This window comes from Pseudophryne corroboree, chromosome 4 (genome assembly GCF_028390025.1).
Source record: "Pseudophryne corroboree isolate aPseCor3 chromosome 4, aPseCor3.hap2, whole genome shotgun sequence".
Taxonomy (NCBI): Eukaryota; Metazoa; Chordata; class Amphibia; order Anura; family Myobatrachidae; genus Pseudophryne; species Pseudophryne corroboree.
Genome location: NC_086447.1, coordinates 687,924,495 through 687,950,124, shown reverse-complemented (window position 1 = coordinate 687,950,124; position 25,630 = coordinate 687,924,495). Strand labels below are relative to the sequence as shown.

The 25,630-nt window shown below is 46.6% G+C and overlaps 1 protein-coding gene across 3 annotated transcripts in view; it reads right to left on the bottom strand.

The window, feature by feature from the left end:
- Window positions 1–25,630, bottom strand: part of SHPRH (SNF2 histone linker PHD RING helicase) — a 372,150-nt gene that overhangs the window by 333,776 nt on the left and 12,744 nt on the right. For 2 of the 3 annotated variants that reach the window (XM_063917889.1, XM_063917887.1), the window contains exon 2: window positions 24,983–25,619. In XM_063917889.1, coding sequence (XP_063773959.1) covers window positions 24,983–25,600 — 618 coding nt within the window. In that variant the 5' untranslated portion in view covers window positions 25,601–25,619. The remainder of the gene's footprint in view (window positions 1–24,982; window positions 25,620–25,630) is intronic. The other variant, XM_063917888.1, reaches the window with a different exon arrangement.

Below are 25,630 nucleotides of genomic sequence, written 5' to 3'. Positions count from 1 at the left end.
TTTGTTTCTGGATGAACAAAAATTATTGTTTAAACAGTAAGCAACATAACAACAAACTGGAACCATACCAAACCTTTGTTTTTTTTATTTTACCTTCCTTTTTGCAAAAAAATATACACTGCTCAAAAAAATAAAGGTAACACTTAAACAATACAATGTAACTCCAAGTCAATCACACTTCTGTGAAATCAAACTGTCCACTTAGGAAGCAACACTGATTGACAATCAATTTCACATGCTGTTGTGCAAATGGAATAGACAACAGGTGGAAATTATAGGCAATTGGCAAGACACCCCCAATAAAGGAGTTGTTCTGCAGGTGGTGACCAAAGACCACTTCTCAGCTCCTATGCTTTCTGGCTGATGTTTTGGTCACTTTTGAAAGCTGGCAGTGCTTTTACTCTAGTGGTAGCATGAGACGGAGTCTACAACCCACACAAGTGGCTCAGGTAGTGCAGCTCATCCAGGATGGCACATCAATGCGAGCTGTGGCAAGAAGGTTTGCTGCGTCTGTCAGCGTAGTGTCCAGAGCATGGAGGCACTACCAGGAGACAGGCCAGTACATCAGGAGACGCGGAGGAGGCCGTAGGAGGGCAACAACCCAGCAGCAGGACCGCTACCTCCGCCTTTGTGCAAGGAGGAACAGGAGGAGCACTGCCAGAGCCCAGCAAAATGACATCCAGCAAGCCACAAATGTGCATGTGTCTACTCAAACGATCAGAAACAGACTCTATGACGGTTGTATGAGGGCCCGACGTCCACAGGTGGGGGTTGTGCTTACAGCCCAACACCGTGCAGGACGTTTGGCATTTGCCAGAGAACACCAAGATTGTCAAATTCACCACTGGCGCCCTGTGCTCTTCACAGATGAAAGCAGGTTCTCACTGAGCACATGTGACAGACGTGACAGAGTCTGGAGACACCAAGGAGAACGTTCTGCTGCCTGTAACATCCTCAAGCATGACCGGTTTGGCAGTTGGTCAGTAATGGTGTGGGGTGGCATTTCTTTGGGGGGCCGCACAGCCCTCCATGTGCTCGCCAGAGGTAGCCTGACTGCCATTAGGTACCGAGATGAGATCCTCAGACCCCTTGTGAGACCATATGCTGGTGCGTTTGGCCCTGGGTTCCTCCTAATGCAAGACAATGCTAGACCTCATGTGGCTGGAGTGTGTCAGCAGTTCCTGCAAGACTAAAGCATTAATGCTATGGACTGGCCCGCCCGTTCCCCAGACCTGAATCCAATTGAGCACATCTGGGACATCATGTCTTGCACCACAGACTGTCCAGGAGTTGGCGGATTCTTTAGTCCAGGTCTGGGAGGAGATCCCTCAGGAGACCATCCGCCACCTCATCAGGAGCATGCCCAGGCATTGTAGGGAGGTCATACAGGCACGTGGAGGCCACACACACACTACTGAGCCTCATTTTGACTTGTTTTAAGGACATTACATCAAAGTTGGATCACCCTGTAGTGTGTTTTTCCACTTTAATTTTGAGTGTGACTCCAAATCCAGACCTCCATGGGTTAATAAACTTGATTTCCATTGATAATTTTTGTGTGATTTTGTGGTCAGCACATTCAACTATGTAAAGAACAAAGTATTTAATAAGAATATTTCATTCATTCAGGTCTAGGATGTGTTGTTTAACTGTTCCCTTTATATTTTTGAGCAGTGTATAAATTCAAAGTTAAAATACTGTTCCACAATAAGACAAAGTTGTATGTCCCAGCCTCATGTTGTCCACTCAAATGGACACATGTATAACTTCCTTTAGTTTTATAGTTTATAAAAATAAAAAAATAAAAAATTAAAACTTAGTTTTTTTTTTTATAAGCCCTGAATACTAATAAGGCAGAGGTTATGGCAGACTTACCTAGATAACCTTGTTTCTCTGAAATCCACAGGATCTACAGGTACCTAGGGTATATATAGCAGCGACAGCGGACAAGGCACCAAGCAGTTAAGCTTTTCAGACTCACAAAATGCAATGGACCAGCCCCCTATATCCCCGCCTCCCAGCTCACACAATTCAGTTGGTTCCAAAGCTCAAGGCAGGAGCAGTTCAAGAGGGAGACCTATTCAGGCGAGAAGAACATACACACACTTTCATACCGAAGGACAGGAAAAGGTTAGTAAGTGTACAGATTCTCAAATCAGGTCCGTCAGGGTGAGTTCCCTGTGGACACTGGACTTCAGAGAAACAAGGTTATCTAGGCAAGTTTATCATAACCTCTGTTTTCTCTATCAAGGTCCACAGTAATCCACAGGATCGATCTACCTTGGGACGTCCCAAAGCAGCCGCTAGTGGAGGGAACGCTCCTGATTGGACAGGAGAATCCTTCATCCAACTGCAGAGAGGCAAATGTGTCAAAGGCATAATGTCTAATGAATGTTAAATGGAATACCATGTGGCTGCCTTACAGATTTGTTCAGCTGAGGCACCATGGCTGCCCATGAAGAACCTACCTTACTATTAGAGTGGGCAGAGACATTATCCGGACTAGGAAGATCAGCTAGGGAGTATGCTTCTGAGATAGTTATCTGAAGCCATCTCGCCAGTGTTTATTCACAGGCTACCCTCTTTTGTGAAATTCCTATAGGATGCAGAGAGAGTCTGTCCTTCTGATGGCACTGGTAGGATCCACGTAGATCCTTAGAGCACGAACTTCATCCAATGATGCATGTTCCGCAGAGAGGTCCGGTACCTGAAAATCCGGAACTACAATTTCTTCACTGAGGTGGAACTAAGGAGACCCCCTTAGGAAGATATCCAGGTCTAGGGGTCTATTTACTAAGCTTTGGATGGAGATAAAGTGGACGGAGATAAAGTACCAGCCAATCGGCTCCCAACTCATTTTTCAAACCCAGCTTGTGACATGGCAGTTAGGAGCTGATTGGCTAGTCACTTATCTCCATCCACGGCTTAGTAAATAGACCCCTTAGTTCGGAGAACTGCTCTATCTGGATGAAATACCAGAAATGGAGGACGACACAATAGCGCCCCTGAATCTGACTCTTCCAGCTAAAGTAATTTGCCAGAAGAAAAATAACTTTAGCTGTCAACCATTTGAGATCCACATGATTCAGTGGTTCAAATGGGGCAATATGAAGCGCCCTGAGGACTATTTCTAGATCCCAACTGGCTGTAGGGGGAACAAAAAGGAGATTGAATGTGGAGCATTTCTAGGAAGAAAAGTGCAAACATCCTGTAGCTGTTAGCATTATCTGTATGGTTCCAAAAGAAAATTGCTTACACCTCTACCTTCCAGGAAGCTACTTTCAAGATGGATGTCTCAAGAGCCACGCTGTCAAAAACGATCCAGGTGTTCGTAGAGACAGGGACCCTGAATTAGTAGATCTGGACATTGAGGCAGAAGAAACTGAATATCCGCAGACAGCCTCTGCATATCTGTGTACCAATTTCGTCTGCGCCACGCCAGAGATATTAGTATCACGGTGGCCTTACCTGTTTAAATTTTTGTACCACCCTAGGCAACAGGGAGATGGGTGCCAGATGAACTTCCCATTCCACCGATAATTAATCTATGAAGATTGCTTCGGGATCCTTTGTTCTTGACCCGTATTCGGGTACTTTGTTGTCTTGATGAGAGGCCATGAGGTCCACATTTGTTTACCAGAATCTGAAAAACTTGTGGGTACAAGGCCCGCATGCATGAGAAAGTCCGCTTCCCAATTTAGGGCTCCCAGTATGAACACTGTGGACACAGCTGAATGATGAAGATCTGGCCACCTTACTATGCAGCTTACCTCCTTCATTGCCCTTAGGCTGCGAGTGCCTCCCTGGTGATTGAGGTACGCTACCGCTGTCGCATTGTCAGATCGATCTGAATTGGCTTGCCCTGAAGTATTTATTTTGCCTGGGTGAGTGCCATGTATATGGCCCGAAGTTCCAGAACGTCATTCCCCCCTGCATTGCTCCCTTGCCCGCCTGCATCCCACCACAAATATAGGCATCGGCGGGGATCGTATAGTGTGTACTGGGCTTTACTCCCCACTGCTGACATCAACCTCAGGGATCGCGGTCTCTTCTGATCCTCAGAAGCTATGATCTGTGGCCCAGCGCTGGCAGTCGCGTCAGCAACTGTCCAGTAGTCTCCTCCCCGGAACAGTAAGGCTGCGTTATAGGGGTCTTAAACCGCTGATCGGTAACAGATGCCTTACCTTCTCGTTCTCCGGCCGCAGCCTGAGATCGTTAGTACGGACTTGCTGGTACATCCACTCTGACTCAGCGGAGAGTTTTTGGAGCGTCTTTACTTTATACGTTTAAAGACGCATAAAAAGAAATAATATTTTAAAATAACGAGATTTATGGTAAGAACTTACCGATGTTAAATCTGTTTCTGCAAGGTACACTGGGCTCCACTGGGAATGACATTGGGGTGCAGAGTAGAATCTTGATTCGAGGCACCAACAGGCTCAAAGCTTTGACTGTTCCCAGAATGCCTAGCGCCGCCTCCTCTATAACCCCGCCTCCGTGCACAGGAGCTCAGTTTTTGTTAACCAGTCCAATGACGTAGCAGGCAAAAGAGACGACAACTGTTAGTAGCCACGTACACCACATTCTCACGACAGGAGAAAGTGTCAGCGGCTAATGCCATACCAACACAAAGAAGCTAAGTGCGTCAGGGTGGGCGCCCTGTGGAGCCCAGTGTACCTCGCAGGAAGAGATTTAACAATGGTAAGTTCTTACCATAAATCTTGTTTTCTGCTGTGGGGTACACTGGGCTCCACAGGAAATGACATTGGGGATGTCCTAAAGCAGTTCCTTATGGGAGGGGATGCACTGTAGTGGGAACAAGAACCCGGCCTCCAAAGGAAGCATCCTGGGAGGCGGAAGTATCAAAGGCATAGAACCTTATGAACGTGTTCACTGAAGACCACCTAGCCGCCTTGCACAATTGTTCAAGGGTCACACCACGGCGCACCGCCCAAGAAGGTCCAACCAACCAAGTAGAATGGGCCGTGATGGTAGCAGGAGCTGGTAGGCCAGCCTGTACATAAGCATGTGCAATCACCATTCTAATCCATCTGGCCAGGATCTGCTTGTGGAGCAGGCCAGCCACGTTTGTGAAAACCAAACAGAACAAAGACAGAATCGTAGATACGGAGAGCCCGTACCACATCCAAAGACCGTTCTTTGGAAGACAAATCAGGAGAGGCAAAGGCCAGAAAGAAGACACAACCTTAGGTAAATACCCGGGACGTGTTCTAAGAACCGTCCGATCACGGTGAAATATCAGATATGGTGACCTACAAGACAAGGCACCCAATCCTAGCAGAGGCAATAGCCAGCAGAAACAATACCTTAAAAGAAAGCCACTTAAGATCTGCAGATTCAAGAGGCTCAAACGGAGACCCTTGCAACGCCTCCAGAACCACCGACAAGTACCAAGGAGCCACCGGCGGGACATAAGGTGGTTGAATCCGCAACACACCCTGAGTGAACGTATGCACATCAGGTAAGGTCGCAATTTTTCTCTGAAACCAAACCGTCAAGGCAGAAATATGAACCTTGAGGGAGGCCAGACGAAGGCACAAGTCCAGGCCTTGTTATAGAATGGCCAAAAGTTTGGCCGTACTAAACTTGTAAGTGTCATGATTGTTCTATACGCACCAAGCAAAGTAAGAATTCCAGACCCTATGATAAATCCGAGCAGCAGCCGGTTTCTGGGCCTTCAACATGGTTTGAATGACCGCCTCAGAAAATCCTTTGCCCCCTAAGACGGAAGCTTCAAGAGCCATGCCGTCAAAGCCAATCGGGCTAAATCCTGATATACACAGGGGCCCTGAACGAGGAGATCTGGGCGCTGCGGAAGTAGAAGGGGACGCTCTATCGAGAGACCCTGAAGGTCTGAGAACCAATGACGTCTGGGCCACGCTGGAGCGATCAGAAGTAGGATTCCTACTTCTTGCTTGAACTTCCTTATTACTCTGGGCAGAAGTGACACCGGAGGGAACACGTATGGCAGCCGAAAGTTCCATGGAATTGCCTGTGCGTCCACGAACGCTGCTTGAGGATCCTTGTCCTTGCTCCGAAGACCGAATCCTTGTGATTGTGTCGAGACGCCATCAGGTCCACATCTGGAAGGCCCCACTTGTACACGAGGAGTTGAAACACTTCTGGATGGAGGCTCCACTCTCCGGCGTGTACGTCCTGACGATGGAAAAAGTCCGCTTCCCAGTTTAGGACCCCTGGAATGAACACTGCCGATATGGCTGGCAGATGGCGTTCTGCCCACTGAAGAATCCATGATACTTCCCTCATTGCCATGCGGATTCGAGTGCCGCCTTGAAGATTGATGTACGCCACTATGGTGGCGTTGTCTGACTGCACTTGAACAGGTCTGTTCTGTATTAAATGCTGGGCCAAGTTCAATGAGTTGAACACCACCCGCAATTCCAGAATGTTTATTGGGAGGAGAGACTCCTCCTTGGTCCACCGACCCTGAAGGGAGTGTTGCGCCAACACCGCGCCCCAACCCCTCAGACTGGCGTCCGTCGTCAGAAGGACCCAGTTGGAGACCCAGAAGGGACGACCCCTGCTCAATCGTTGGTCCTGAAGCCACCAGCTCAGTGACAGACGGACCTCCGGAGACAATGAGATCATTTGAGACCTGATCCGGTGAGGCAGGCCGTCCCACTTGGTAAGAATCAGTCTCTGGAGAGGGCGGGAATTGAGTGTACGCCACCATGTCGAAAGCCGACACCATGAGACCTAGCACTTGCATTGCAGAATGTGTCGACACTTACGGGACGAGACAGGAAGCATCGAATCCTGTCCTGAAGCTTCAGGACTTTCTCCTGAGACAAGAACAACCGCTGGTTGCGAGTGTCCCACAACGCCCCCAGGTGCACCATGCTCTGAGCAGGGACCAGGGAGGATTTCTTCCAGTTGATGAGCCACCCATGGGCTTGCAGAAACTGGATAGTCAGATCCAGATGGCGTAGGAGAATCTCTGGGGAATTTGCCAGGCTTAACAAGTCGTCCAAGTACGGTAGGATCCTGACCCCTTGATGGCGGAGTACAGCCGCCATTATCGCCATGACCTTGGTGAAGACTCGCGGAGCCGTGGTCAAACCGAAAGGTAACGCTCGAAATTGGTAATGGAGGTTGCCAACCGCAAACCTCAGGTACTGCTGATGCGACACTGCAATGGGAATATGCAGGTAAGCATCTTGTATGTCCAGAGAGACCATATAGTCGCCAGGCTCCAAGGCCAGAACAATAGAGCGAATAGTTTCCATACGAAACTTGGAGACCTTCACAAATTGTTCAAGGACTTGAGCTTGAGAATGGGCCGGGAAGACCCATTTGGTTTCGGGACTAGGAATAAATTATATATATATATATATATATATATATATATATATATATATATATATATATATATATCTTGGACTGGCACTCCCACTATAGAGGAATGGTGAGCCCCGGTGCCCTCTGGTATGATTGGATATAGCAAGTGGCGGTAAAGCAATCAGCGGCACTCAGGGTCTTAGAAAAGTAAGTGTATTAAATTCACTCCAGAACTTCCAGAAGTTCTGGAGTGAATTTAATACACTTACTTTTCTAAGACCCTGAGTGCCGCTGATTGCTTTACCGCCACTTGCTATATATATATATATATATATATATATATATATATATATATATATATATATATATATATGTATATATATATATATATATATATATATACATATATACACACATATACATATATACACACACACACACACACACACACACACATTATCTCTAGGCCTATATTATGATAAAACCTGACACACTTAGCCCCCTCAGGTTATAGAATATAAGGATAGCAATCTGAGTGAGATACACGAAATGGAGGTCACACAGCAACAGCAGCTATATGCACACACACACACAGAGTCACAGTTTGTACAATGCAGAAATTATGACATGCAATAAAACTGCACTGGATAGGGAGCAAGGCAGGGAACAAAGAGTTACTTTATTCTTCCCAGCATGCCCCAGCCTCCCTGTCCCCTATATCCCACCCCAAACCCAAGGCCTGCCAGTTTTAGTTAGCAAGCACCGGGGAGGAGCTGGAAAAGAGGAGACAGGAAAACCACATCACCCCTAGAGATACACTCATAGTATGACAGTCCACACACCACCACATACAAGACGACGTTACCACAGGACAGGTGCGTCCGGAAGGAGTCCTGTGCCCCCTCTGGACTCAAAGAAAAAATTAAATTTTGTCCCAATACCTGTCTCTCTCTCTCTCTCTCTATTTCACTGAACTGTAATTGTGATCCAATCTGCTAGACACCATGCACTGGTTTATCTGGGTGTGGCTCATAGGGTCAACAGTAACTAGGTCGACACCTGAAATAGTTAGACATGAAAAAAGATTGACATTCGTTTTTTTGGTGTCGTTTTCTTTAAAGTGACCGGGAACCCCAAATAGTGCACCATGTCCACTCGCATGGGTCGCTTCACTCACCATGCTTCGGGCAAGGTGTCCTCGCGGCGCTCAGAACTGGTTACTATTCCCAGTCGTAGTCCACATTGATAGTAAAATTTGAAAAAGGAAAAAAAAAAAAAAAGGGAGGACTCATGTCGACCTTTTCACGTGTCGCCTTTCACCATGTCGACCTAAAGACCGGATACCGGTTTATCTATCAGGCTTTCAGCTATATGGCTCTGTCAACAACAGATTCTCCAAATGTTTCTACATTCTATCTGAGCAACCCTTTTTATGTGCTCTCTCTTCCCTGTGCACTGTCTGAGTCAGTGGTTTCCAAACTTTTTTGAATCACAGCGCCCTAGAATATCAGAATTTTTTTCACGGCAACCCTAGGCCAAAAATTTCTTATTGAGAAATTTAGAAAGAAATATTACATTAAGTAGATCACGTTTATAGGTCATCCTTAGGGTCAGTTGTGTGGTGAGGGACAAGATTTGCTTCTGTTTGGCCACATATTTTATGACAGGCAGCCACCAGAACTGGTTTTGCCTATTATATTGACCATGAATAATTTGAATTGGTCCTGGACCACCAACCCAGGGCACCCCTGCAAGTATCCCGAGGCACCCCAGGGAGCCACGGCACACAGTTTGGGAACCTCTGGTCTGAGTTCATTAAGACACACAGGGGAGCAAGATCAGGAGAGGCATCAACCAGGGGCGTAGCCAGTACTTTGTGGGCCCCATAGCAACATTTGAAGGGGCCCCTGTCGCAATGCTTCTAGAGACACACCTCTCGGCAGCAGTTGTTAAATTTATATCCCATAGTAATAATAATAATAATTTTATTTATATAGCGCTCTTTCTCCAATAGGACTCAAGGCGCTTAACAGATACATAGCATAATATAGTACAGAAAATAATGAAGTACATTTTCATAAAATACAGAAGCATGAAGATACTAAAATGGACATTATGGAAATGCTTGAGTAAACAGGAAAGTCTTGAGTCTACTTTTGAAGGATTCTATAGTTGGGGCCTCTCGCACTGTGCGGGGAAGTGCGTTCAATAGAGTCGGAGCCGCTAGTTCACATTATGTCACATTGTGGCATAATGTGTACTGGCAGCCATACAAAGTACACCAAATTAATTTTATGACATACAGTATCTCAAGTTCATGTTATGCCACATTACAATGAGAAGGTCCTGGGGCATAACTAGATGCATTGTAGGCTACAAGGCAAAAGTTTGTAAGTGCCTCTGCATCACCCAATGGAAAACATTTATATAGCACGTGTAACTTTGACAGGGAAGATGGGCCCCTCTCAGCTCTGGGCCCCATAGCAGTTACACTCCCTGCACCTATAGTAGCTACGCCCTTGGCATCAACTATCTTGCTTTATTCTACTAATTCTACCCAGATTACCTTGAGAGGATGGTGCAAGGCTTGACCTAATATAACAATTCTGTCATGTATTATGGAATGTCCCTCTCTCATGTTTTATCATCCAGATTGTCGGCAACATTGTATCCATCGCATGCATGAATGACTAGAATTGAATGCAGTTTATATCACCTAATGTGTATCATTTATGGTTATTTAACAATTACATACTTAGTAACGATGTTTATTGACAGTTTGGAGATACAGATGCCGATTTATATTTCAGTCTTATGACAGTCTCCGACAACGACTATAGCCCTAATTCAGACCTGATCGCTGCAACAAAATTGTTCTCTAATAGGCAAAACCATGCACACTGCAGGCGGGGAAAATATAACATGTGCAGAGAGAGTTAGATTTGGGTGGGGTGTGTTCAAACTGAAATCTAAATTGCAATGTAAAAATAAAGCAGCCAGTATTTACCCTGCACAGAAACAAAATAACCCACCCAAATCTAACTCTCTCTGTGCACATGTTATGTTATATCTCCCCCCTTCCTGCAGTGCACATAGTTTTGCCCATTAAAGAAAATGTTTTTGCTGCTGCGATCAGGTCTGAATTAGGCCCTATATACCCTGTTGGTTTTGGGTCATTTTGACTATATTAAACATCTATTGGACACCTCCTAACAGCATTGCACTAGATCCGATACGACAGACTTGAAGGACTGCTAAAAATATTGGGGACGTCCCATTTCTCTTTTTGATAAAAAAAAATATATATTTTTTTGTGTTTATTTGAAGGTGATATTTGATTAAGATCAGTAAAGGTTAAAGTTTTATTCTATTACGGTTTCTTTTCAAACCTGACCCCAAAAAGTCATCTTTTGATTCTCTTTGTTTATACCCTGCAAATCACTCTCTATATACACTATACAATGTAACAAATGGTGCGACGGTCATTCCAATGTCAGTAAATCCCAGAACACGACATACAATCTTCCAAACGATGGCACAATGTATTGTGTCGGAGGACTGTATCCAATTAAAAATTTCTACTGTAAACTATATGCTTCGTGCATATACACTGCAGGGTGCATCAGATCATTCCACCCGACATGCAGCACATCACAGCGGTAAATGCGATTAATGACGAATTTTGTGTACACACCATAAAATGGTCTATCAAATCCATATCTTGTAGTGTGTACCCAGCTTTACACTTTATTTATTATGTACTGTGTTTTGCTTTTCTTTTACTCTATTTTATAGGGTCATAAAACAGTGAACTTCCATGCTTTATCCACTGTAGAACAAACGGAGACATTTCTAAAAATATTTTTTCCCCCCATGATTTGAAAGGTTTGGACAACATGGTCATTTAACATACAGTTGATTTGCGCACAAACAGTATTTGTACAGGTTAGAACTACACCTATAGTACTTAGAGCTACAATGAGCAGTACTGCGATTGGACTGTTGATAAGCTCCTGCAGATAGATTGTTGCCTCATGCAAGTGGCCTAGATTACAGACACTAAAGGCCCATATAGACGGGCCGATGTGGGAGAGATGTGTGCCGAGTGAACCGCTCAGCACACACCTCTCCCGCTGCTCAGCACAGCACGATCAGTGCTAAGCGTGCGGGGGAAGGGGCGCTGTAGGGGGTACACACGGAGCGATAATGCTTAAATTCTAAGCAATCTAGTCAGATTGCTTAGAATATTGCTCCGTGAGTACCCCCCTTAAGCCAGTCAATAGAAGATCATACAGTAGTGAAAGTAAAAACAGTTAGGAGATGTCTCATTGCTATCTGTTTATAAAGCAGGCAAGCTTGCCAATGACTAACTAATTTACGTTAGGAAGTTCTATGGCAGGGATGGGGAACCTTCGGCCCTCCAGCTGTTGTTGAGCTACACATCCCAGCATGCCCTGCAACAGTTTTCGCATGGCCAAATGGCAAAACTGTAGCAAGGCATGCTGGTATGTGTAGTTCAACAACAGCTGGAGGGGCATAGGTTCCCCACTCCTGTTCTATGGAATGGGTCGCTTCTCTGATGCAGAGGTTGTTTTTTAAACCCAGTGGATTACAACATATCAAGATGAGGAAATAAGCCTTGAAATAAATGAATTAAATCTTCTAGACCACAGAAAATATGGGGCAACATTAATATTATCAGCATTGACTTATCCTTATATAGTGCCAGCACATTCCGTTGCACTTTACAATTGTCAACATTACAGTATTTATTAATATAACAGCGAAAATAGTTATAATAAAAAGGGCCACTAACTTTATTTATTGATAGCATAAACTGAGTTATATATTTGAATAAAAAAAAAAAAAAAAAAGGAATAAAATCACGAAGTGGGCACAGATTTTCTAACCCTGTTACCAACTCAGCCAGTGGTTCCAGGTAAACATAAGCCCTAGGTCAGGCATTCCCAACCTCAGTCCTCAAGACACACTAACAATGCAGGTTTTAGTGATATCCAGGTTTTAGCACAGATGGTTAAATCAAAATAACTGAGGTACTAATTAAGTCACCTATGCCCAAGCCTGGATATCACGAAAACATGGACTGTTAGTGTGCACTGAGGACCGAGTTTGGGAATACCTGTCCTAGGTGCAAAGGCACGTTTGTATGGGGACTGTTTTATCATAAACCACATGTAATTTAGGGGTTTCAAAAGTGACCTTAAATAAATAATAATTCAGATAGTTTGGATTAGACATTTGAAAGTCAACAGAGAAGATGCCATTCTGGGTTTGGTGCGCTAAGTAGTAAAGTCCGTGGCACACTAAATTGGGCCATTGGGATTGATTTGAGGTGTATTTGGATGGGTGGTAGTCATGTGACCGCCGGTCGGCTGACCGACAGTCACATGACCTCCTCCGTGAGCCCGACGGCTCACTATCCCGATGGTCGGCATGCCGACCAACAGGGACTATTTCCACTCGTGGGTGTCCACGACACCCATAGAGTGGGAATAGAACCCGTGGCGTGGCGAGCGCAGCGAGCCCGCAAGGGGCTTGCTGCACTCGCCCCTCCCCGCCGGGATCCCGGCGTCGGTATGCTGCCGGGATCCCGGCGTCGGTAAGGTGACCGGCGGTCAGGAGACCGCCGGTCACCCGTACTACACCCATTTGGATACCTCTGTACTTCCCAAACTCATATTGGGAAATATAGCGTTGGATATCACAACAGCTGAATATAGCCAGAATTGAAATTTTCAAATCTTTATTTTTGGAATTCTGGCAACCCTGGCTAGTAAAGCACAACATAATATATTGTCACTATATAAATAAATGTTAAGAACAGATTTAGCTGTGGGTATGTCTAACACTATAGTTGTGAACTTGAGAAGTAATTTATGTATACATCATCTTCATAACATTTTCTAAGTCTGACTCTTTTGGTGCTAGTAATTATTATCTAATTTGTCCTTGTTTTTTTGGGTTCTGTGTTCAGTTATATTTATGTATAGTAAAGAGAGATCCTTTGTAGGGACAAATGATAACTTTAAAATCAGAAAATAAGAATTTACTTACCGATAATTCTATTTCTCGGAGTCCGTAGTGGATGCTGGGGTTCCTGAAAGGACCATGGGGAATAGCGGCTCCGCAGGAGACAGGGCACAAAAGTAAAGCTTTTACAGGTCAGGTGGTGTGTACTGGCTCCTCCCCCTATGACCCTCCTCCAGACTCCAGTTAGGTACTGTGCCCGGACGAGCGTACACAATAAGGGAGGATTTTGAATCCCGGGTAAGACTCATACCAGCCACACCAATCACACCGTACAACTTGTGATCTAAACCCAGTTAACAGTATGATAACAGAGGAGCCTCTGAAAGATGACTTCCTAAACAATAACCCGAATTAGTTAACAATAACTATGTACAAGTATTGCAGATAATCCGCACTTGGGATGGGCGCCCAGCATCCACTACGGACTCCGAGAAATAGAATTATCGGTAAGTAAATTCTTATTTTCTCTATCGTCCTAAGTGGATGCTGGGGTTCCTGAAAGGACCATGGGGATTATACCAAAGCTCCCAAACGGGCGGGAGAGTGCGGATGACTCTGCAGCACCGAATGAGAGAACTCCAGGTCCTCCTTTGCCAGGGTATCAAATTTGTAAAAATTTACAAACGTGTTCTCCCCTGACCACGTAGCTGCTCGGCAGAGTTGTAATGCCGAGACCCCTCGGGCAGCCGCCCAAGATGAGCCCACCTTCCTTGCGGAATGGGCCTTAACAGATTTAGGCTGTGGCAGGCCTGCCACAGAATGTACAAGTTGAATTTTGTTACAAATCCAACGAGCAATCGACTGCTTAGAAGCAGGTGCACCCAACTTGTTGGGTGCATACAGTATAAACAGCGAGTCAGATTTTCTGACTCCAGCCGTCCTTTAAATGTATATTTTTAAGGCTCTGACAACGTCCAACAACTTGGAGTCCTTCAAGTCGTCTGTAGCCGCAGGCACTACAATAGGCTGGTTCAGGTGAAACGCTGATACCACCTTAGGGAGAAAATGCGGACGCGTCCGCAGCTCTGCCCTATGTCGAATGGAAAATTAAATAAGGGCTTTTATAAAACAAAGCCGCCAGTTCAGATACTCTCCCGGCCGAAGCCAGGGCCAGTAACATAGTCACTTTCCATGTGAGATATTTCAAATCCACATTCTTTAGTGGTTCAAACCAATTGGATTTGAGGAAATCTAAAACTACATTTAGATCCCACGGTGCCACCTTAGGCACCACAGGAGGCTGTATATGCAGTACTCCTTTGATAAAAATCTGGACCTCAGGGACTGAGGCCAATTCTTTTTGGAAGAATATTGATAGGGCCGAAATTTGAACCTTAATAGATCCCAATTTGAGACCCATAGACAATCCTGATTGCAGGAAATGTAGGAAAACGACCCAGTTGAAATTCCTCCATCGGAGCACTCCGCTGCTCGCACCACGCAACATATTTTCGCCAAATACGGCGATAATGCTTCGCGGTGACTTCCTTCCTTGCCTTTATCAAGGTAGGAATGACTTCTTCTGGAATGCCTTTTCCTTTTAGGATCTGGCATTCAAACGCCATGCCGTCAAACGCAGCCGCGGTAAGTCTTGAAAAAGACAAGGACCCTGCTGAAGCAGGTCCCTTCTCAGAAGTAGAGGCCACGGATCGTCCGTGACCATCTCTTGAAGTTCCGGGTACCAAGTCCTTCTTGGCCAATCCGGAGCCACTAGTCTTACTCCTCTTTGCCGTATAATCCTCAATACCTTTGGTATGAGAGGCAGAGGAGGAAACACATATACCGACTGGTACACCCAAGGTGTTACCAGCGCGTCCACAGCTATTGCCTGCGGATCTCTTGACCTGGCGCAATACCTGTCCAGTGTTTTGTTGAGGCGAGACGCCATCATGTCCACCATTGGTTTTACCCAACGGTTTAATAGCATGTGGAAAACTTCTGGATGAAGTCCCCACTCTCCCGGGTGAAGGTCGTGTCTGCTGAGGAAGTCTGCTTCCCAGTTGTCCACGCCCGGGATGAATACTGCTGACAGTGCTATCACGTGATTCTCCGCCCAGCGAAGGATCCTGGCAGCTTCTGCCATTGCCCTCCTGCTTCTTGTGCCGCCCTGTCTGTTTACATGGGCGACTGCCGTGATGTTGTCCGACTGGATCAACACCGGTCTTCCTTGAAGCAGAGGTTCCGCCTGGCTTAGAGCATTGTAGATTGCTCTTAGTTCCAGAATGCTTATGTGAAGAGACTTTTTCAGGCTCGACCACACTCCCTGGAAATTTCTTCCCTGTGTGACTGCTCCCCAGCCTCTCAGGCTGGCATCCGTGGTCACCAGGATCCAATCCTGCATGCCGAATCTGCGGCCCTCCAATAGATGAGCCTCCTGCAACCACCACAGAAGGGATACCCTTGTCCTCGGCGACAGGGTTATCCGCAGGTGCATCTGAAGATGCGACCCTGACCATTTGTCCAACAGATCCCTTTGCATGGAATCTGCCGAAAGGGATTGCTTCGTAAGAAGCTACCATTTTTTCCCAGGACTCTTGTGCATTGATGTACAGACACCTTTCCTGGTTTTAGGAGGTTCCTGACCAGGTCAGATAACTCCTTGGCATTTTCTTCGGGAAGAAAAACCTTTTTCTGAACTGTGTCCAGAATCATCCCCAGGAACAGCAGACGAGTTGTCGGCATTAATTGGGATTTTGGAATATTCAGAATCCATCCGTGCTGCTTTAGCACCTCTTGAGATAGTGCTAAACCCATCTCTAGCTGTTCTCTGGACCTTGCCCTTATTAGGAGATCGTCCAAGTATGGGATAATTAATACGCCTTTTCTTCGAAGAAGAAATATTATCTCGGCCATTACCTTTGTAAAGACCCGAGGTGCCGTGGACAAACCAAACGGCAGCGTCTGAAACTGATAGTGACAGTTTTGTACAACGAACCTGAGGTACCCCTGGTGTGAGGGGTAATTGGAACGTGGAGATACGCATCCTTGATGTCCAAGGATACCATAAAGTCCCCTTCTTCCAGGTTCGCTATCACTGCTCTGAGTGACTCCATCTTGAACTTGAACTTCTTTATGTACAGGTTCAAGGACTTCAGATTTAGAATAGGCCTTACCGAGCCATCCGGCTTCGGTACCACAAAAAGAGTGGAATAATACCCCTTCCCTTGTTGTAGAAGAGGTACCTTGACTATCACCTGCTGAGAATACAGCTTGTGAATGGCTTCCAAAACCGTCTCCCTTTCTGAGGGGGACGTTGGTAAAGCAGACTTCAGGAAACGGCGAGGTGGCTCTGTCTCTAATTTCAACCTGTACCCCTGAGATATTATCTGCAGGATCCAGGGATTTACCTGCGAGTGAGCCCACTGCGCGCTGTAATTCTTGAGACGACCGCCTACCGCCCCCGAGTCCGCTTGCGAAGCCCCAGCGTCATGCTGAGGCTTTTGTAGAAGCCGGGGAGGGCTTCTGTTCCTGGGAAGGAGCTGCCTGTTGCTGTCTCTTCCCTCGTCCTCTGCCTCGTGGCAGATATGAATAGCCCTTTGCTCTCTTATTTTTAAAGGAACGAAAGGGCTGCGGTTGAAAGGTCGGTGCCTTTTTCTGTTGGGGAGTGACTTGAGGTAGAAAGGTGGATTTCCCGGCCGTAGCCGTGGCCACCAAATCCGATAGACCGACCCCAAATAACTCCTCTACGCATCGCCTGTCCACTGTCGTGTCCATAAAGCTCTTCTGGCCGAAATGGACATAGCACTTACCCGTGATGCCAGTGTGCAGATATCTCTCTGTGCATCACGCATATAAAGAAATGCATCCTTTATTTGTTCTAACGACAGTAAAATATTGTCCCTGTCCAGGGTATCAATATTTTCGATCAGGGACTCTGACCAAACTACCCCAGCACTGCACATCCAGGCAGTCGCAATAGCTGGTCGTAGTATAACACCTGCATGTGTGTATATACCTTTTTGGATATTTTCCATCCTCCTATCTGATGGATCTTTAAGTGCGGCCGTCTCAGGAGAGGGTAACGCCACTTGTTTTGATAAGCGTGTTAGCGCTTTGTCCACCCTAGGAGGTGTTTCCCAGCGCTCCCTAACCTCTGGCGGGAAAGGGTATAAAGCCAATAACTTCTTTGAAATTAGCAGTTTTTTATCGGGGCACCCCACGCTTCATCACACACGTCATTTAATTCTTCTGATTCGGTAAAAACTACTGGTAGTTTTTTCACACCCCACATAATACCCTGTTTAGTGGTACCTGTAGTATCAGCTAAATGTAACATCTCCTTTATTGCCAAAATCATATAACGTGTGGCCCTACTGGAAAATACGGTTGATTCGTCACCTTCACCACCGGAATCAGTGCCTGTGTCTGGGTCTGTGTCGACCGACTGAGGCAAGGGGCGTTTTACAGCCCCTGACGGTGTTTGAGGCGCCTGGACAGGCACTAATTGAGTGTCCGGCCGCCTCATGTCGGCAAACGACTGCTTAAGCGAGTTGACGCTATCCCGTAATTCCACAAATAAAGGCATCCATTCTGGTGTCGACCCCCTAGGAGGTGACATCCTCATATTTGGCAATTGCTCCGCCTCCACACCAATAACGTCCTCATACATGTCGACACACACGTACCGACACACAGCAGACACACAGGGAATGCTCTATACGAAGACAGGACCCACTAGCCCTTTGGGGAGACAGAGGGAGAGTCTGCCAGCACACACCAAAAAGCGCTATATATGACAGGGATAGCCTTATGATTTAGTGCTCCCTTATAGCTGCTTTTATATTAATATATTGCCATTTATTTTGCCCCCCCTCTCTGTTATACCCTGTTTCTGTAGTGCAGTGCAGGGGAGAGACCTGGGAGCCTTCCTGACCAGCGGAGCTGTGACAGAAAATGGCGCCGTGTGCTGAGGAGATAGGCCCCGCCCCTTTTTCGGCGGGCTCGTCTCCCGCTATTTAGTACATTTAGGCAGGGGTAAATATCTCCATATAGCCTCTGGGGCTATATGTGAGGTATTTTTAGCCTTTTTAAAGGTTTTCATTTGCCTCCCAGGGCGCCCCCCCCCCAGCGCCCTGCACCCTCAGTGACTGACGTGTGAAGTGTGCTGAGAGGAAAATGGCGCACAGCTGCAGTGCTGTGCGCTACCTTAAGAAGACTGCAGGAGTCTTCAGCCGCCGATTCTGGACCTCTTCTTGCTTCAGCATCTGTGAGGGGGCCGGCGGCGTGGCTCCGGTGACCATCCAGGCTGTACCTGTGATCGTCCCTCTGGAGCTTCATGTCCAGTAGCCAAGAAGCCAATCCATCCTGCACGCAGGTGAGTTCACTTCTTCTCCCCTCTGTCCCTCGTTGCAGTGATCCTGTTGCCAGCAGGAATCACTGTAAAATAAAAAACCTAAGCTAAACTCTCTAAGCAGCTCTTTATGAGAGCCACCTAGAATTGCACCCTTCTCGGCCGGGCACAAAAATCTAACTGGAGTCTGGAGGAGGGTCATAGGGGGAGGAGCCAGTACACACCACCTGACCTGTAAAAGCTTTACTTTTGTGCCCTGTCTCCTGCGGAGCCGCTATTCCCCATGGTCCTTTCAGGAACCCCAGCATCCACTTAGGACGATAGAGAAATTACACATTAAAGTCATGCACAGTATTGGAATACTATTCCTTTAATTGATGATACCATTTCTATACAATGTCTACTTCTTTAATGATTTTTTAGGTCAAATATTCGTTCACACATTTTCCCGAACAGTGTGAAAAAATAAGAATTTACTTACCGATAATTCTATTTCTCGGAGTCCGTAGTGGATGCTGGGGTTCCTGAAAGGACCATGGGGAATAGCGGCTCCGCAGGAGACAGGGCACAAAAAAGTAAAGCTTTACTAGGTCAGGTGGTGTGCACTGGCTCCTCCCCCTATGACCCTCCTCCAGACTCCAGTTAGGTACTGTGCCCGGACGAGCATACACAATAAGGGAGGCATTTTGAATCCCGGGTAAGACTCATACCAGCCACACCAATCACACCGTACAACTTGTGATCTAAACCCAGTTAACAGTATGACAACAGAAAGGGCCTCTTAAAGATGGCTCCTTAACAATAACCCGAATTAGTTAACAATAACTATGTACAAGTATTGCAGATAATCCGCACTTGGGATGGGCGCCCAGCATCCACTACGGACTCCGAGAAATAGAATTATCGGTAAGTAAATTCTTATTTTCTCTATCGTCCTAAGTGGATGCTGGGGTTCCTGAAAGGACCATGGGGATTATACCAAAGCTCCCAAACGGGCGGGAGAGTGCGGATGACTCTGCAGCACCGAATGAGAGAACTCCAGGTCCTCCTTTGCCAGGGTATCAAATTTGTAAAATTTTACAAACGTGTTCTCCCCCGACCACGTAGCTGCTCGGCAGAGTTGTAATGCCGAGACCCCTCGGGCAGCCGCCCAAGATGAGCCCACCTTCCTTGTGGAGTGGGCTTTTACAGTTTTAGGCTGTGGCAGGCCTGCCACAGAATGTGCAAGTTGAATTATGTTACAAATCCAACGAGCAATCGACTGCTTAGAAGCAGGTGCGCCCAACTTGTTGGGTGCATACAATATAAACAGCGAGTCAGATTTTCTGACTCCAGCCGTCCTTGCAATGTATATTTTTAAGGCTCTGACAACGTCCAACAACTTGGAGTCCTCCAAGTCGCTAGTGGCCGCAGGCACCACAATAGGTTGGTTCAGATGAAATGCTGATACCACTTTAGGGAGAAAATGCGGACGAGTCCGCAGTTCTGCCCTATCCGAATGGAAGATTAGATAAGGACTTTTATAAGATAAAGCCGCCAATTCAGATACTCTCCTGGCAGAGGCCAGGGCTAGTAACATAGTCACTTTCAATGTGAGATATTTCAAATCCACCTTTTTCAATGGTTCAAACCAATGGGATTTGAGGAAATCTAAAACTACATTTAGATCCCACGGTGCCACCGGAGGCACCACAGGAGGCTGTATATGCAGTACTCCCTTGACAAAAGTCTGGACCTCAGGGACAGAGGCCAATTCTTTTTGGAAGAATATTGACAGGGCCGAAATTTGAACCTTAATGGATCCCAATTTGAGACCCATAGATAATCCTGATTGCAGGAAATGTAGGAAACGACCCAGTTGGAATTCCTCCGTCGGAACCCTCCGATCCTCGCACCACGCTACATATTTTCGCCAAATGCGGTGATAATGTTTCACGGTGACTTCCTTCCGTGCCTTAATCAAGGTAGGAATGACTTCTTCTGGAATGCCTTTCCCTTTTAGGATCTGGCGTTCAACCGCCATGCCGTCAAACGCAGCCGCGGTAAGTCTTGAAAAAGACAGGGACCCTGCTGTAGCAGGTCCCTTCTCAGAGGTAGAGGCCACGGTTCGTCCGTGAGCATCTCTTGAAGTTCCGGATACCAAGTCCTTCTCGGCCAATCCGGAACCACTAGTATTGTTCTTACTCTTCTTTGCCGTATGATCTTCAATACCTTTGGTATGAGCGGCAGAGGAGGAAACACATACACTGACTGGTACACCCAAGGAGTTACCAGTGCGTCCACAGCTATTGCCTGTGGATCTCTTGACCTGGCGCAATATTTGTCCAGTTTCTTGTTGAGGCGAGACGCCATCATGTCTACAATTGGTCTTTCCCAACGGTCTATTAACATGTTGAAGACTTCTGGATGTAGACCCCACTCTCCCGGATGAAGATCGTGTCTGCTGAGGAAGTCTGCTTCCCAGTTGTCCACGCCCGGGATGAACACTGCTGACAGTGCTATCACGTGATTCTCCGCCCAGCGAAGAATCTTGGCAGCTTCTGCCATTGCACTCCTGCTTCTTGTGCCGCCCTGCCTGTTTACATGGGCGACCGCCGTGATGTTGTCCGACTGAATCAACACCGGCTTTCCTTGCAGGAGAAGTTCCGCCTGGCTTAGAGCATTGTAGATTGCTCTTAGTTCCAGAATGTTTATGTGAAGAGACTTTTCCAGACTCGTCCATACTCCCTGGAAGTTTCTTCCTTGTGTGACTGCTCCCCAGCCTCTCAGGCTGGCGTCCGTGGTCACCAGGATCCAATCCTGAATGCCGAATCTGCGGCCTTCTAATAGGTGAGCCTTCTGCAACCACCACAGAAGTGACACCCTTGTCTTTGGTGACAGGGTTATTCGCAGGTGCATCTGCAGATGCGACCCTGACCATTTGTCCAACAGATCCCTTTGGAATATTCTTGCATGGAATCTGCCGAATGGAATTGCTTCGTAAGAAGCCACCATTTTTCCCAGGACTCTTGTGCATTGATGTACTGACACTTTTCCTGGTTTTAGGAGGTTCCTGACCAGATCGGATAACTCCTTGGCTTTTTCCTCTGGAAGGAAAACCTTTTTCTGAACCGTGTCCAGAATCATTCCTAGGAACAGCAGACGAGTTGTCGGGATTAAATGGGATTTTGGAATATTCAGAATCCACCCGTGTTGTCTTAGCACCTCTTGAGATAGTGCTAAAGCTGTCTCCAGCTGTTCTCTGGACCTTGCCCTTATTAGGAGATCGTCCAAGTATGGGATAACTAATCCGCCTTTTCTTCGAAGAAGAATCATCATCTCGGCCATTACCTTGGTAAAGACCCGAGGCGCCGTGGACAATCCGAACGGCAGCGTCTGAAACGGATAGTGACAGTTTTGAACAATGAACCTGAGGTACCCCTGGTGTGCGGGGTAAATCGGAACGTGTAGATACGCATCCTTGATGTCCAAGGATACCATAAAGTCCCCTTCTTCCAGGTTCGCTATCACTGCTCTGAGTGACTCCATCTTGAACTTGAACTTTTTTATGTAGAGGTTCAAGGACTTCAGATTTAGAATAGGCCTTACCGAGCCATCCGGCTTCGGTACCACAAATAGAGTGGAATAATACCCCTTTCCTTGTTGTAATAGGGGTACTTTGACTATCACCTGCTGAGCGTACAGCTTGTGAATGGCTTCCAACACCCTCTCCCTTTCGGAAGAGACGGTTGGTAAGGCAGACTTCAGGAAACGATGAGGAGGATCCGTCTCTAATTCCAACCTGTACCCCTGAGATATTATCTGCAGGATCCAGGGGTCTACCTGCGAGTGAGCCCACTGCGCGCTGTAATTTTTGAGACGGCCCCCCACTGTCCCCGAGTCCGCTTGAGAGGCCCCAGCGTCATGCTGAGGTTTTTGCAGGAGCCGGGGAGGGCTTCTGTTCCTGGGAAGGAGCTGCCTGTTGGTGTCTCTTCCCTCTTCCTCTGCCTCGTGGCAGGTACGACAAGCCCTTTGCTCTCTTATTTTTGTAGGAGCGAAAAGGCTGCGGTTGAAAGGTCGGTGCCTTTCTCTGTTGGGGAGTGACTTGAGGTAAAAAAGTGGATTTCCCGGCAGTAGCCGTGGCCACCAAGTCTGATAGACCAACTCCAAATAACTCCTCCCCTTTATACGGCAAAACCTCCATGTGACGTTTTGAATCCGCATCGCCTGTCCACTGTCGTGTCCATAAGGCTCTTCTGGCTGAAATGGACATAGCACTCACCCGAGATGCCAGTGTGCAAATATCCCTCTGTGCATCACGCATATAGATAAATGCATCCTTTATTTGTTCTAACGACAGTAAAACATTGTCCCTATCTAGGGTATCAATATTTTCAATCAGGGATTCTGACCAAACTACTCCAGCACTGCACATCCAGGCAGTTGCTATAGCTGGTCGTAGTATAACACCTGCATGTGTGTATATATTCTTTTGAATAACTTCCATCTTTCTATCTGATGGATCCTTAAGTGCGGCCGTCTCAGGAGAGGGTAACGCCACTTGTTTGGATAAGCGTGTGAGCGCCTTGTCCACCTTAGGGGGTGTTTCCCAGCGCGCCCTAACCTCTGGCGGGAAAGGGTATAATGCCAATAACTTTTTTGAAATTATCAACTTTTTATCAGGAGCAACCCACGCTTCATCACACACGTCATTTAATTCTTCTGATTCAGGAAAAACTGTTTGTAGTTTTTTCACACCATACATAATACCCTGTTTTACGGTATCTGTAGTATCAGCTAAATGTAACGTCTCCTTCATTGCCAAAATCATATAACGTGTGGCCCTACTGGAAAATACGTTTGAATTTCTACCGTCGTCACTGGAATCAGTGCCCGTGTCTGGGTCTGTGTCGACCGACTGAGGCAAAGGGCGTTTTACAGCCCCTGACGGTGTTTGAGGCGCCTGGACAGGCATTAATTGATTGTCCGGCCGCCTCATGTCCTCAACTGACTGTTTAAGGGAAGATAAACCATCACGTAATTCCACAAATAAAGGCATCCATTCTGGTGTCGACCCCCTGGGGGGTGACATCTGCATATTTGGCAATTGCTCCGCCTCCACACCAATATCGTCCTCATACATGTCGACACCACGTACCGACACACACCGCAAACTCACAGGGAATGCTCTAATGAAGACAGGACCCACTAGCCCTTTTGGGGAGACAGAGGGAGAGTCTGCCAGCACACACCACAAAGCGCTATATATACAAGGGATATCCTTATATTAAGTGCTCCCTTATAGCTGCTTTAATATATATATATATATAGCCATTAATGTGCCCCCCCTCTCTGTTTTACCCTGTTTCTGTAGTGCAGTGCAGGGGAGAGACCTGGGAGCCGTTCTGACCAGCGGAGCTGTGACAGAAAATGGCGCCGTGTGCTGAGGAGATAGGCCCCGCCCCTTTTTCGGCGGGTTCTTCTCCCGCTATTTTTCCAGTCAGGCAGGGGTTAAATATCTCCATATAGCCCCTATGGGCTATATGTGAGGTATTTTTAGCCTTGTATAAGGTTTATATTTGCCTCTCAGAGCGCCCCCCCCCAGCGCTCTGCACCCTCAGTGACTGCCCAGTGAAGTGTGCTGAGAGGAAAATGGCGCACAGCTGCAGTGCTGTGCGCTACCTTATGAAGACTGAGGAGTCTTCAGCCGCCGGTTTCCGGACCTCTTCACGCTTCAGCATCTGCAAGGGGGTCGGCGGCGCGGCTCCGGGACCGGACTCCACGGCTGGGCCTGTGTTCGATCCCTCTGGAGCTAATGGTGTCCAGTAGCCAAGCAGCAAATCCACTCTGCATGCAGGTGAGTTTACTACTTTCCCCCTAAGTCCCACGTTGCAGTGATCCTGTTGCCAGCAGGACTCACTGTAAAGAAAAAAACCTAAACTAAACTTTCTCTAAGCAGCTCTTTAGGAGAGCCACCTAGATTGCACCCTTCTCGTTCGGGCACAAAATCTAACTGGAGTCTGGAGGAGGGTCATAGGGGGAGGAGCCAGTGCACACCACCTGACCTAGTAAAGCTTTACTTTTTTGTGCCCTGTCTCCTGCGGAGCCGCTATTCCCCATGGTCCTTTCAGGAACCCCAGCATCCACTTAGGACGATAGAGAAAGTGTAATTGACCAAAAATTTAAATTATTGAAAACTAGAGGTTTCACCTGCTTCTACACAACTTTTGACACTGCCTTTTTTTTACCTCATGCTCTTCATTTATACATCAAATTTAGCTATGTGTTTACATAAACAAAATAAAGTCTGATGACAGAAATGGTTAAAATGTATTTAAATACCTCAATTTCTTTATGTTCAGTTTGCCTTTGACAAAGTGCAACAAGCTTCTTCTTTTGCAACCACATTAAATCTTCCAAAAACAGAGCACTAAGTGAAGCTTCAACAACAAGCTCTTCTGCGTAAACTTTGCTTGATCCTTGTTTTGTCCCTTCATAATTGCCCTCCTCTGTTACACTTTCATGTATACAGAGCAATAGCTGTACAGATCCTGGATAAGTTCTAGTCAATGTAAAATTGCACCCATGAAAAACTGAATTAGCATATTGCTCAGAAATACAGCGAAGACAGAATGTACCAAGCAACGCTCTCCAGACATTATCTTTAGGAAGAGGAGAGACCACAATGCTAAGGTCAACTGACAATGGGGCCACAATGTTATTTGATTCCTTCAGCTCTTTTGTTTGTAGTTCTAATTTAAAAATGTCTTGGTCAAATGTGGAAGCCTTGCTTTCAAGATTATCACTTGTAAAAGAAAATGATGTGCTTGGTTCTGGTTCACCTTCATCCTCTTCTAGGGTTAAGTCTGTCCTCCTGTCTTCATGCATATTCCAACATAGCCGTTTTTTAGCTCCATCATCGAGCTTAACTGGAGGAGCTTGTTTCCTACGCCCAGCCATCTTCCAGGTCTTCTCTACTCTGGAGAAGAA